A 14,575-nucleotide genomic window follows, 5' to 3' on the forward strand; every position below is an offset into this window, starting at 1 on the left:
GTTTAGGGTTTTCAAGGTCAGCACCAACACTTTGAATTGTGCCTGGAAACGTACTGGGAGCCAATGTAGGTCTTTCAAGACCGGTGTTATATGGTCTCGGCGGCCGCCCCCAGTCACCAGTCTAGCTGCCGCATTCTGGATTAGTTGTAGTTTCCGGGTCACCTTCAAAGGTAGCCCCAAGTAGAGTGCATTGCAGTAGTCCAAGCGGGAGATAACCAGAGCATGCACCACTCTGGCCAGACAGTCTGCGGGCAGGGAGGGTCTCATCCTGCGTACCAGATGGAGCTGGTAAACAGCTGCCCTGGACACAGAACTGACCTGCGCCTCCATGGACAGATGTGAGTCCAAAATGACTCCGAGGCTGCACACCTGGTCCTTCAGGGACGCAGTTACCCCATTCAGGACCAGGGAGTCCCCCACACCCGCCTGCCTCCTGTCCCCCAAAAACAGTCCTTCTGTCTTATCAGGATTCAACCTCAATCTGTTAGCCGCCATCCATCCTCCAACCGCCTCCAGGCACTCACATTTGCATCAATATTTGCATGCACCACTCTGGCGAGACAGTCCGCGGGCAGGGAGGGTCTCATCCTGCGTACCAGATGGAGCTGATAAACAGCTGCCCTGGACACAATTGACCTGCACCTCCATGGACAGCTGAGAGTCCAAATTGAGTGCGCACCTGGTCCTTCAGGGGGCAGAGTTACCCAATTCAGGACCAGGGAGTCCTCCACACCCGGCCGCCTCCTGTCCCCAAAAAACAGTACTTCTGTCTTGTCAGGATTCAACCTCCATCTGTTAGATGGCTTTAAAAGAGGATTATAGGTCCAAGAGGAGGAGGAGGAGGAGGAGGAGGAGGATGGAGTCCCACCACCCAGACCCTCGCTCTTTTATACTCCTCCTCAAAACCAGCCGATGGTCAGTCGTCCTTCAGTGCAAATTTGGGCATGGGACGAGGTTTGGCTTTCCAGGGCTCGTCCAACCGGAGCCTCAGCACGTTGGCGAGGACCCACTTCTCCAGCAGGAGGGATCCCACGAACCAGATGAGGCTGTGCTCTAGGGCCACGATCCCCAGGAAGCTGTAGCGGAACTCGCTGAAGTCCCAGGGGCAGGCGCCGAAACAGCGGAGGGCGTAGCCCGTCGAGAACTGCCACAGGTAGATGCAGAGGCTGTAGAGGAGGCAGCGAGTCAGGAGGCAGCAGTCGTTGCGCAGCCAGAGGTAGATGCGCTCCAAGGCCAGGCCGCAGGTCCCGTAGACGAAGAAAGACAGCAAGGTGGTGGCCCCGCTGAAGGCCCAGTCCTCGCCCGAGATGACGGCCGTGAACAGGATTTCCAAGAGGTAGCCGTGGAAGGCGTAGAGGTACGCTCGGCAGAGGGGGTTCAGGGGCTCGGGGGACGTCCCCATGGCTCACCGCAACCTGCGCACAGGAAGAGATGGGGCTTGTCAGGCAGAGGGTGGTGGAAATGAAGAATTGCCAAAAAAAATTAAAAACATCTTCATGTATGCGACAACGGCCACGAGAGTTCTGGTAGCACAAGGATGGAAGACTGAAGAAACCCCAACCCAAGAATCATGGCAAGAAAAATTGATGGGACTATGCAGAACTGGCAAAATTGACATACAGTGGTGCCTCGCAAGACGAAATTAATTCGTTCCGCAAGTTTTTTCTTCTTGCGAGTTTTTCGTCTTGCGAAGCACAGTTTCCCATAGGAATGCATTGAAAATCAATTAATGCGTTCCTATGGAGACCGCTTGCCAGGCTGGCGGTGCGGAGAAGGGCTTTTCTCCCCACCGCAAGCCTTCAGGACAGGTCCGGGAACAGAGGGGAAGGCGCGCAGCGCTTCTCCTCTGTTCCCGGGGCTTGCGGTGGGAGGAGGGTTTTTCCTCCCCACCGCCAACATTCAGAGCAGCATTCTGAATGTTGGCGGTGGGAAGGAAAACCCTCCTCCCACCGCAAGTCTTCAGGACAGCCATCCGAAGGCTGGCGCGGGGAGAAGGTCTCTCCGCCCCACCGCCAGCCTTCGGAGGAGCCTTCCGAAGGCTGGCGGCGGGAGGAGGTCTCTCCGCCCCACCGCCAGCCTTCGGAGGAGGTCCGAGGACAGTGGGGAAGACGCGCTGCGCTTCCCCGCTGTCCTGGAGATTTCCCTATGGGCTTTCGTCTTGCGAAGGAAGCCCATAGGGAAATTCGTCTTGCGAAGCGCATCGAAAAACGGAAAACCCTTTCGTCTAGCGGGTTTTTCGTCTTGCGAGGCGTTCGTCTTGCGGGGCACCACTGTATAAGCTATGGGAGAAGGATAACTGTGACTTTAAAGATGAATGGGAACCCTTTACAAAGTATCTGGAGACCAACAAAGCGAACTGGACTCCTTGGCAGGTTTTGAATAAACATTCACAAGTTTTTTACTGATAATAATCAGCTAAACAGTTTGAGGATCTATACAACTTTGTAACATGCAGAAAACAGCATTATTGGAGAAACCAAAGACTGGAACTGAGGGAAGTCGGGGGGTGGGGTGGGTTTTGTGGGGGGGGAGGGAGGAAAAATGGGGGGGGAATAAGGATATGTTTTTGGATAATATGTCTTGTTATAACTTTGAATAAAAAAAAAGGAAAAGAATTGGGAGGGGACCTCCAGGGCCATCTAGACCAACCCCAACCTGCAACGCAGGGATCAACGCAGAAGAAGCGCAGACAGGTAGCCGCCCAACGACCTCCAGTAAAGGGGGGGGGTCCACCGCTTTCCGACGGAGTCTGTTCCTCGGCTAAATAACGATTGCTTCCATCGGGAAGCTGCTCCTGAAATTTAGTCACGATTGGCTTCCTAGCAGGTCCCCTGCACTTTAAAATACAGTGGTACCTCTGGATGCGAACGGGATCCATTCCGGGGCCCCATTCGCATCCTGAAGCAAACGTAAGACGCGACTGCGCGTCTGGGCGTGCGCGGGTCGCGTTTTGCCGTTTCCGCGCATGCGCGTGACATCATTTTGAGCGTCTGCGCATGTGCGAGCGGCGAAACCCGGAAGTAACGTGCTCCATTACTTCCGGGTCGCCGCGCAGTGCAACCCAAAAATATTTCAGCTGAAGCGTATTCATCCCGAGGTATGACTGTATCTCCAAGTGATGGTCGTCTGAGCCAGAGTTAAGCCCTCAGACGTTCTGACAGTGCTTGCTAAGGTGCCAGGGGGCTTAGAAAAATTATTTAAGGGAATAAGTTATAGCCATCAGTTCAATACAGTGGTACCTTGGTTCTCAAACGCCTTGGTTCTTAAACTCGGAACACCCGGAAGTAGGTGTTCCGGTTTTGGAACGTTTTTCAGAAGCCGAACATCCGATGCGGCTGTCGGCTATTGTTTCCGGGGCGTCTGCACCAATCAGAAGCTGTGCCTTGGTTTTCGAACAGATTAAGTTTGGCGCTTTTCTTTTTGCTTTTTATTTTGCGTTTTTGTTTCTGAGGCTTTTTCGGTTAATTTGTTTTTGTGACTGTGTGGAACCCAGTTCAGCTACTGATTGATTGACTGTGTGACTGTGGAAATGGATAAAAGCCCCCCATTCAAACAATGACTATTATCAGTGTGGGTAAGAAAAAAAATAATTATTTTTATTTTTATCATCTACAATACTGTCTTATTTATTTTATAGTACAGTACATTGATTATTGCTTCCATTTTATGGATCAATGGTCTCGGTAGATAGTAAAATTCATGTTAATTTTCTGTTTTAGGGGTTGTTTTTAAAAGTCTGGAATGGATTAATCCATTTTGCATTACTTCCCATGGGAAAGTGTGCCTTGGTTTTGGAACACTTTGGTTTTGGAATGGACTTGCGGAACAGATTACCATATTTTTCTGTCTATTGGTCGTCCCCATGTATAAGACGCCCCCTATTTTGGGGGCCTCAGATTTAAGAAAATGGGGGGAGATATATTCGTGTATAAGACGCCCCCTAATTTTTGACATTATTTTTTAGGGAAAAAACCTAGTCTTATACACAGAAAAATACGGGAAGTTTAAGAACTAAAGTACCACTGTATATTAAAAAAGCAGGCAGGTGGATATACAAGCACTCCTTAAATTTACAATATATGAGCCAACAGAATGCACAGATCTAAGAACATAAGAGCAGTCCTGCTGGATGGGGGCCAATGGCTCAATTCTGACAGTGGCTGAATACCCCAAAGAACCTGGGGGTCTAGATAGACTGCCTCTGGACCTGGAGGTTCCATAAGGACATAGGAATTTGCTGGATCAGGCCAAACTATTTGGCACAGTGGCTGGCTAGATTCTTGGCTAGAAAACCTGCAAGCAGGGTTTGAGGACTGCAATTCCCATCAGCCCCTGCTGGCTCGGGCTGATGGGAGTTGTAGTCCAGAACATCTGGAAAGTTGGAGAAGAGCTACGGTGCGGCATATAAAGCCCCGCTCACATATCAGGAATTGTGGGAAGGAACGTGGAAATAACTAAATTGATGGTTCTTGTTACCCTGAGTAGTACCAAGTTAAAAACAAAAGAGGAATGCAAATGGGTAAAACTGATGGTAATTGCAGCCAGACATGTTACAGCGAGTAATTGGAAAAATGCAGAAGAGTTAGGGGTGAACCAGTGGAAGGAAAAACTGAATAATATTATAATTTTAGAATACCTAACTGTGAAGATACATAGAATGAAAGGGTTTAAGGTCAGTGAGAAAGAGGAGGATTGCTTCGAAAGATATTGAATTATTTGAGTAGGTTTCAACAATCTGGGGCAATTAAAATGTTAAAAGTTAAATAAACCTTGTGGAAGGAGGAGTGTTAAGGTATATAGAAGTGTACATATGGTTAATTCGAATATGTTATTATTGAATATTATTGAATATGTACCATATATTATTGAATATTGTATACCCAATGTATCAGCCGCCTGGGGGGCTTCACTGTTTGTGTTTTGGTGGTTGGTAAAAAATAATATAGGGACGCGGGTGGTGCTGTGGTCTAAACCACAGAGCCTAGGGCTTGCCGATCGGAAGGTCGGCGGTTCGAATCCCCGCGACGGGGTGAGCTCCCGTTGCTCAGTCCCCGTCAAAGTGCAATTAGATAAATAGGTACCGCTCCGGCGGGAAGGTTAACGGTGTTTCCGTGCGCTGCTCTGGTTTGCCAGAAGCGGCTTAGTCCTGCTGGCCACATGACCCGGAAGCTGTACACTGGCTCCCTCGGCCAGTAAAGCGAGATGAGCGCCGCAACTCCAGAGTCGGTCACGACTGGACCTAATGGTCAGGGGTCCCTTTCCCTTTACCTAAAAAATAATATATATATATATTAAAAATAATATTTTTTTTAAAAAAGCCCCGCTCACTCTCTGCTCTGCACATCGCCATGTTTTGCAACTTGATTGTCGCAACTTTGAGGGCTAGACGCATGCTCTTTTGCCATTAATGAAACACGAAAGCTGTGGGTTCCTCCTGGATCCTGCCCAGCTTGCACAGTCGCCTCACCCATTAGACTGCTCTAACAACTCTGTTGCCTAACCCAGTCTAGGTGGTGCTGCCTCAGACAGGTTCCCCAAGATCAAGGGAAGTAATAGTGCCACTGTATTCTGCTCTGGTCAGACCTCACCTGGAGTACTGTGTCCAGTTCTGGGCACCACAGTTCAAGAAGGACACTGACAAACTGGAACGTGCCCAGAGGAGGGCAACCAAAATGGTCAAAGGCCTGGAAACGATGCCTTATGAGGAACGGCTAAGGGAGCTGGGCATGTTTAGCCTGGAGAAGAGGAGGTTAAGGGGTGATATGATAGCCATGTTCAAAGATATAAAAGGATGTCACATGGAGGAGGGAGAAAGGTTGTTTTCTGCTGCTCCAGAGAAGCGGACACGGAGGAATGGATCCAAACCACAAGAAAGAAGATTCCACCTAAACATTAGGAAGAACTTCCTGACAGTAAGAGCTGTTTGACAGTGGAATTTGCTGCCAAGGAGTGTGGTGGAGTCTCCTTCTTTGGAGGTCTTTAAGCAGAGGCTTGACAACCATATGTCAGGAGTGCTCTGATGGTGTTTCCTGCTTGGCAGGGGGTTGGACTCGATGGCCCTTGTGGTCTCTTCCAACTCTATGATTCTATGATTTTATGATTCTAAGATTTCCCACCAGCTGCAATTCAGAAGAACGTGTAGGGAGCTTGCTCAGATCACGGCCCAGGACTCTGTTTCCAGCTGTGGCTACACAAAAAAAAGGTAAAGGGACAACTGGACGGTTAAGTCCAGTCAAAGGCGACTCTAGGGTTGCGGCGCTCATTTCGCTTTCAGGCCGAGGGAACTGACAGCTTTCCGGGTCATGTTGCTTCTGGTGCAAAGGGACACTGTGATGGAAACCAGAGATCATGGAAACGCCTTTTCCCTTCCCGCCGGAGTGGTACCTATTTATCTACTTGCACTTTGACGTGCTTTCAAACTGCTAGGTTGGCAGGAGCAGGGACCGAGCAACGGGAGCTCACCCCGGCGCGGGGATTCGAACCGCCGACCTTCCGATCGGCAAGCCCAAGAGGCTCAGTGGTTTAAGGAAAGCCCATAAGCAGAAACAGTCCTTTCCATTCCCAGCCGCCAGGAATGGGTATTCACAGATAGACTCCCCCTGAGCATGGAGGCTCCACTCTGCCCTACCTGTTCACTAGCCATCAAAGGATATATATTTCTCTCTCTCCTCCATGACTTTGTCCAATCCTCTTTTAAAGGCATCAGAAACTCTGACTATCATTGCATCTTAAGGCTGAGCCATTCAATGTATGGGCAATTTCTCATTTGTTTGCTCTTAAACTGCTGCCAACGGCATTCATTTGGCTGGAGTAGCAATTCAAGTTACCAGACCACATGGCGTTACCTAAAATGCACTTAAAAATAAAATAAAATACCCCTCTTCCTGTTCTTCATGAACAATGTTCACACAAAGGCATGTTGAGGTTTTTAAACAGAGGTTGGCTGGCCATCTGCCGGGGATTCTTTTGCCCTGCACTTCAGTGGGTTGGGCTGGATGATCCCTGAGGGTCCCTTGTGACAATTCTACGATTCTATGAGTTCAGGGTTTGGAACCATCAGCCCCACCAGCCAGCAGGAACAATGTTTAGAGACTATGATGATGAGAGAATTTGGAGGCTGAGAGGGAGGCTGGGTCAGAAGGAAAATGAATGGATATTGATTTATATATTATTATTAACTTTGCACGAACATTACATTTTTATCTGTGACAGCGTATCTTTGCAATATTTTGTGCAAGCTGCCTGTCGCTTGCTTCCGTTCCCTATACACCACTTAGGGATGCTTTTAATATATCAAGCGGTACAGGAATCAATCGGTCAGTTTCAGACCCTGCCGCACATTCTGCCGCCTCCCATGCAAACAGTCCAAAAGTGAGCTACTTACCCCTAAAATGGCTGGTTTCCTCCACCGGTCTTCCTTTGCTGCCTGTATTTCTATGTTTTCATATATTTCTAAATGGACCACATCGGTCTTGAAGGGAAACAGGGACTTCTCAGAGGCAGAGAACTCCAGGGACGTCTTCCCGGGTCCGGAAGGGAATGATGCCTAGTGGTTGGAGCAGTGAGGCGAGAAGTTCCTGTTCCACGCTCCGATTTGTGGCTGTGTGACTTCCTCCCACGGAGGCTTCGCTTTCAACACCATTTCAAAGGCACCTGCTGATAATTAGGGGGATAATTAGACATGTTTCGCAGGGAGGGGCAATTTTTTTGCTCCACTCCTTTGGGCGCCTCCGTGTAAACACGTTAGCAAACTTAGAACTCAGAGGAAGAAAGCCAGAATGAGCTCCAGATCTTCCTGGATGGCCGGAACATTGGCTGCCTAAACCTGGAATATTCATCCCTGCTTGGAAATTAGACAGCGGAAGGAATTCCAAGGAATTATGTCTCTCAGAAGGGTGATATCTGATTGAAGGCTCAGCGAGGAGGGTGTATTAAACGAAAATCTGCCCTTATTCCCTTATGGGGGGAGCAATATTCTCTGGGTGGCCTCTGCTATTTGCTCCTACAGATGGGGGACCCACTTAAGGACTCTGTAAGGGCTCTTTTGGACACTCCGTAAGGGATAATGGAGCAGTTTTTTCTTATAACACGATCCTTCCACCAATGGATCTCTTGGGGAGGTGTGAGTGTCTCCCCCCGCTTCCCAGAGCCCCCTTTCTTTGTCCATGGATAGTCCAGGGCCTTCCAGCCCTGCTTAAGGGGATCCTAAACGGCCTCAGGTCCAGTATACCTGAAGGAGCGTCTCCACCCCCATCATTCAGCCCGGACACTGAGGTCCAGCTCTGAGGACCTTCTGGCGGTTCCCTCCCTGCAAGAAGCCAAGTTACAGGGAACCAGGCAGAGGGCCTTCTCGGTTGTGGCACCCGCCCTGTGGAACGCCCTCCCAGCAGATGTCAAAGAGAAAAACAACTACCAGACTTTTAGAAGACATCTGAAGGCAGCCCTCTTTAGGGAAGCTTTTAATGTTTGATGTATTACGGTATTTTAATATTTTATTGGTCACCCAGAGTGGCTGGGGAAGCCCAGCCAGATAGGTGGGGTATAAATAAATTATTATTATTATTATTATTATATTATATTATATTATATTATATTATATTATATTATATTATATTAATTATTATTATTATTATAATCATTATACTTAGACTTGGGTCAGGTGAGAGGGGTTGCTCTGTTTAACCCTTCCTCTCCCAGGCTGTTGGGCTGTGTGACCTTGGGCAGTTCCCACGAAATTATGCCTTGGTGGGTAGAGCAGGGCAGAAAGGCTTTTGGGAAGAGAGCTTGAGAATCTCCCGCAGCCTTGCAGTACATGGCAGGCGATGGGATTTCCCTCCCCCTTTTAAGAAAAACCTTTTGTTCTCCTTTAAAAAGTGGGAAGAGCTCCAAGATGAATGAATGGGAACCTTCCCCCACTCCAAATCTCCCTGAAACATCTGCTATAGATTCAAATAAGCCAACACTCAGGCTTGGAGAAAGTATACAGTACTTCACTGGGTTTGACACCCTCCAACATTTCTCTGACAAAAATAGGGACGTCCTATATAATAATAAAGGACGCGGGTGGCGCTGTGGGTTAAACCACAGAGCCCAGGGCTTGCCGATCAGAAAGTTGGCGGTTCAAATCCCCGCAACGGGGTGAGCTCCCGTTGCTCGGTCCCTGCTCCTGCCAACCTAGCAGTTCGGAAGCACGTCAAAGTGCAAGTAGATAAATAGGTACCACTCCAGCGGGAAGGTAAACGGCGTTTCCGTGCGCTACTCTGGTTCGCCAGAAGCAGCTTAGTCCTGCTGGCCACATGACCCGGAAGCTCTACGCCGGCTCCCTCGGCCAGTAAAGCAAGATGAGCGCCGCAACCCCAGAGTTGGTCACGACTGGACCTAATGGTCAGGGGTCCCTTTACCTCTATATAATGATAATGATAATAATAATAATAATAATAGCTCACCCATCTGACTGGTTTGCCCCAGCCACTCTCCCAACATATATAAACACAAAATCAAACATTTAAAAACTTCCCTATACAGGGCTGCCTTCAGATGACTTCTAAAGGTTGCTGGTCCGTATTTTTTGCTCTATAAGACTCACTTTTCCCCTCCTAAAAAGAAAGGGGAAGTGTGTGTGCTGCTATCCCAGAAGCCAGAACAGCAAGAGGGATTGCTGCTTTCGCTGCATAGCGATCCCTCTTGCTGTTCTGGCTTCTGAGATTCAGAATATTTTTTTTCTTGTTTTCCTCCTCCAAAAACTAGGTGCGTCTTGTGGCCTGGTGCGTCTTATGGAGCGAAAAATGTGGTATCTCCTTGGATTGGGAGGTCCCATAACTCTATATCCTCCAACATTTATTTGATGAAAATAGGGACGTCCTAATGAAAAGTGGGACATTCCAGGATCAAATCAAAAACCAGGACGGCTTCCGTAAATCCGGGACTCTCACTGGAAAATAGGGACGCTTGGAGAGTCTGGGGTTTGTGTGTTTTTGTGCAATTTAGATTTCCATAGCTGTGCCTCACACTGAAGTCACAAGAACACAGAAAGAGGCTTGCAGCATCAAGTCTCTGTGGCCCACCTGGTCCAGTATCCTATTCTCACAGCAGCCGACCAGATGCCTCTTCCGAGAAGCCCATAATCAGAACCCAGTTAATCATAATTATAATTATTATAAGGGGGAAAAATAGAGGCAGTGAGAGATTTTACTTTCTTGGGCTCCATGATCACTGCAGATGGTAACAGCAGTCACGAAATTAAAAGACGCCTGCTTCTTGGGAGAAAAGCAATGACAAACCTAGACAGCATCTTAAAAAGCAGAGACATCACCTTGCCAACAAAGGTCCGTATAGTTCAAGCTCTGGTTTTCCCAGTAGTGATGTATGGAAGTGAGAGCTGGACCATAAAGAAGGCTGATCGCCAAAGAATGGATGCTTTTGAATTCTGGTGCTGGAGGAGACTCTTGAGAGTCCCATGGACTGCAAGAAGATCCAACCCATCCATTCTGAAGGAAATCAGCCCTGAGTGCTCACTGGAAGGACAGATCCTGAAGCTGAGGCTCCAAGACTTTGGCCACCTCATGAGAAGAGAAGACTCCCTGGAAAAGACCCTGATATTGGGAAAGATGGAGGGCCCAAGGAGAAGGGGACGACAGAGGACGAGATGGTGGGACAGTGTTCTCGAAGCTACCAGCATGAGTTTGACCAAACTGTGGGAGGCAGTGGAAGACAGGAGTGCCTGGTGTGCTCTGGTCCAGGGGGTCACGAAGAGGCGGACACCACTAAACGACTAAACAACAACAAGAATTATTATAATTGCTTGCAGTCTCTCCTGTTGCAGTGCTTCACCCAGTGGCATGCGTGCACTCCAAATTCCTGAAATGTGTGTTTTCCTGCTTCAGGGTCACAATGGTATTCTTTGCCTTCTGCTCCAAAAATGCAGATTTCATACGCAAAAGTCCTGGCTACACGCAGGGTTAAAACGTGGGGGGTGGAATGTGTGTGTTTTCCTGGCCTGTGCGCACAAGTTGCCTGTGGAAGCTGCAAGCCAAGAGAGCATGACTCTGCAGAGAAATAAACTTCTTTGCAGCGCTTGCAAAACTTCCCGGTCCTGCAAAATGCATCATCGCTGGACCACCTTACCTGCTCTCAAAGTGCAGCAACAGCTCCCTCTGCTGGATGGCTGATGAAGCACAGGCAGCCTGTTTGTCGAACTCAACTCATTCTCAAGCCCTTTAGACTTTCTGATTTTATTTTAAAATGTGGACTTGGGTCGAGTGAGGACACTTCCAGATGACCTGCTCATTGAGCACTTGCACTGATTTGTTTGTGGGGATATGTTAGATGACGTTGCATCAAAGCAGGCGTTATTTCACGCTTCCCTCTGTCACTTTCCTTACTGCAAACAGTCCAGATTTTCAGTCAGGTGTGTTTTATTTGGGTGCTTGAATTGCCACCTCTAGCCCTTGCCCCAGGCATAGGCAAACTCGGCCCTCCAGATGTTTTGGGACTACAATTCCCATCATCCCTGACCACTGGTCCTGTTTAGCTGGGGATCATGGGAGTTGTAGTCCCCAAACATCTGGAGGGCCGAGTTTGCCTATGCCTGCCTCACCCCTTCAAACAATTGCAGCCGGCACCCATGGGACATTTCTCTCCCCTTTTCCAGGTAATACCATAAGGTTCCCCTGTGAATTTTCTGGTGTGAGTCAGAAAGGCCCAAACACTCGTCCCTGGGCCTGGTTGTGCAGTGACATTGTTGACCTGAGAGGATGGAGGGCTGGACCGACCCAGGGCCTGGGCAGGATGGGGGGCGGTCCTGAGCAACTCCAAACCCCCCCTCCTCCAACGTGGCTTCAAGAGCTCCTACGAGAAGGAACTGGAGGCTGCCCATGGCGGAAGTGCAAATTATTATTATTATTATTATTATTATTATTATTATTATTATTATTTATACCCAGCGCCGAGGGCTTTCTGGAGGTTCCCTCATTGTGAGAAGTGAGGTTACAGGGAACCAGGCAGAGGGCCTTCTTGGTAGTGGCGCCCGCCCTGTGGAACGTCCTCCTGTCAGAAATAAGCAGCTATCCGATCTTTAAAAGACATCTGAAGGCACCCCTATTTTGGGAAGTTTCTAATATTTAATGCTGTATTGTTTATAACACTCGATTGGGAGCTGCCCAGAGTGGCTGGGGAAACTCAGCCAGGTGGGCGGGGTATAAATAATAAATTATTATTATTATTATTATTATTATTATTATTATTATTATTTATTTGTACCCCTCCCATCTGGCTGGGCTTCCCCAGCCACTCTAGGCGGCTTCCAACAAAGCTTAAAAACACATTAAAATGTCACACATTAAAAACTTCCCTGAACAGGGCTGCCTTCAGATGTCTTCTGAATGTCAGGTATCTCTTTGACATCTGATAGGAGGGTGTTCCACAAGAGAGTGCCACCACCGAGAAGGCCCTCTGCCTGGTTCCCTGTAACTTGGCTTCTCGCACTGAGGGAACCGCCAGAAGGACCTCGGCGCTGGACCTCAGTGTCCGGGTAGAACAATGGGGGTGGAGACATTCCTTCGGGTATACTGGGCCTTTGAGGCTGTTTAGGGCTTTCAAGGTCAGCACCAACCCTTTGAATTGTGCTCGGAAACGTACTGGGAGCCAATGTAGGTCTTTCAAGACCGGTGTTATGTGGTCTCAGCGGCCGCTCCCTGTCCCCAGTCTGGCAGCCGCATTCTGGATTAATTGCAGTTTCCGGGTCACCTTCAAAGGTAGCCCCACGTAGAGCGCATTGCAGTAGTCCAAGCGGGAGATAACCAGAGCATGCAGGACTCTGGCCAGACAGTCTGCGGGGAGGTAGGGTCTCATCCTGAGTACCAGATGGAGCTGGTAGACAGCTGCCCTGGACACAGAATTGACCTGCGCTTCCATGGACAGCTGTGAGTCCAAAATGACTCCCAGGCTGCGCACCTGGTCCTTCAGGGGCACAGTTACCCCATTCAGGACCAGGGAGTCCCCCACACCTGCCCGCCTCATCCCCCCAAAAGAGTCCTTCTGTCTTGTCAGGATTCAACCTCAATTCATTAGCTGCCATCCATCCTCCAACCACCTCCAGACACTCACACAGGACCTTCACCACCTTTATTGGTTCTGATTTGAAATAAGCCACAGGAGTCAATTGTGCAGTCCAGATTTCCCCAAACTTGCTTCTCCAGCTGTTTCTGGACTACAACTCCCATCATCCCTTGCTGGCAGGACCAGTGCCCGGGAATGAATGGGAAGTGTAGTCCAAAAAGAGTGAGCCAGGTTGGGAAACCCTGGCGTAGGCACTTTGGGCAAAGGTCGTGGGTTAGTGTTAGAACATCTGCTTTGCATGGAAACCAGGGGAGCTGCTGCCAGACCATATCTGTCAACTTATAGATTTGAAAATAAGGGATCAGCAGCCAAAATAAGGGATTTTCCAGGCACAGGTATGTTCAACTTCTGAGCTCCTCCGAGCCAAAGGCAGAAAGCCCAGCCAGCAGCCAAACGAAGCCTCAAGCGGTGGTTCCCACAGCGCAGCAACCCGGCAAAGGGGATGCAGCAAGGAAAACCACCGCCACCTCTCCGCTGGGAAGCGCTGAGCAAAGGCGAGTCCCCAGGCAACGTGGCCGATTTGATGGGCACAAGGCATGCAAGCTCCACCCCCCAGTCATTCTTAGACTCCTTATTGGGTGAGCAACGCAGCCAAGCAACACAGTTGGAGCCTCCCTCCTCCCTGGCCAGCAGGGAGGAGGGAGGGAGAGGAGCTGCTTCCTTTGAAACCCGGGAAATTTAAGCGACATCATCCATAAGGGACAGCAGCAGGGATAAGGGACTTTCCCGCCAAATAAGGGACGGTTGACAGCTATGTGCCGGTCAGAGTAGACAGTACTGAGGTACATGGACCAATGGACTGGTTTACTCTAAGGCTGCTTCCTGTGTGTCTATTAAACCATCCCTTTTTCAGAATCTGGCATCTTGGTATATTTTTAGGGGGCGAGCCGCGAATCAGGGGTGTTGTGACTGCAGTGCATGCAGGAACAGGACCCAAATTCATTCCACAGCAGCATATTTAATAAATAAATAGAAATAAAAAGAAATCCCCAGACAGGGCTGGAAAAGTCTCCCGCTGAACTCCTGCACATCCGATGCTGCCCAGTGTTGACAATATGAGCTAAACGGACCCAGCTCCCAGTGTTGCTATTCGCTGAGAGACTAGCTCATTGTATGAGGGGGTTGAAACGCTTGCAAGTCTATGATCCCAGGGGGCTGTGGCTCAGTGGTTAGAGCATTTTCCTGGCCTGCAGAAGGTCCTGGGTTCAATCTTTCCAATCCTGCAAGACTCTTTTCCGCCACAGTTCCAGGATCGCGGCGTTTGCCGCCGCCTTCTCACAACACCCCTGTGAGGTAGGTGAAAGCGGGAGACCATCACCAGAGTCCAGGGTCACCCAGTGGCTGGCGGGGGAGGATTCGAACCCATGGCTCAAACTCAAAGTTGGAAGAGTTCAGGCGCTCTTTCTCCCTCGCCTTGCAAGGAGGGAAAGCAAAGCTTGGGGTATATTGCAAAGAAGAA

General features: G+C 49.2%; 1 protein-coding gene across 1 annotated transcript in view; it reads right to left on the reverse strand.

The window, feature by feature from the left end:
- Positions 1-657: 657 nt before the first annotated feature.
- LOC310769087 (transmembrane protein 229b-like) overlaps positions 658-14,575 on the reverse strand; it is a 32,311-nt gene continuing 18,393 nt past the window's right edge. Inside the window, exon 2 of the mRNA XM_083628184.1 lies at positions 658-1,415. Within this exon, the coding sequence (XP_083484310.1) occupies positions 917-1,402 (486 nt within the window). The 5' untranslated portion in view covers positions 1,403-1,415 and the 3' untranslated portion in view covers positions 658-916. The remainder of the gene's footprint in view (positions 1,416-14,575) is intronic.

This window comes from Podarcis filfolensis, assembly GCF_964270895.1.
Source record: "Podarcis filfolensis genome assembly, chromosome: 8".
In the NCBI taxonomy this organism is placed as follows: domain Eukaryota; kingdom Metazoa; phylum Chordata; class Lepidosauria; order Squamata; family Lacertidae; genus Podarcis; species Podarcis filfolensis.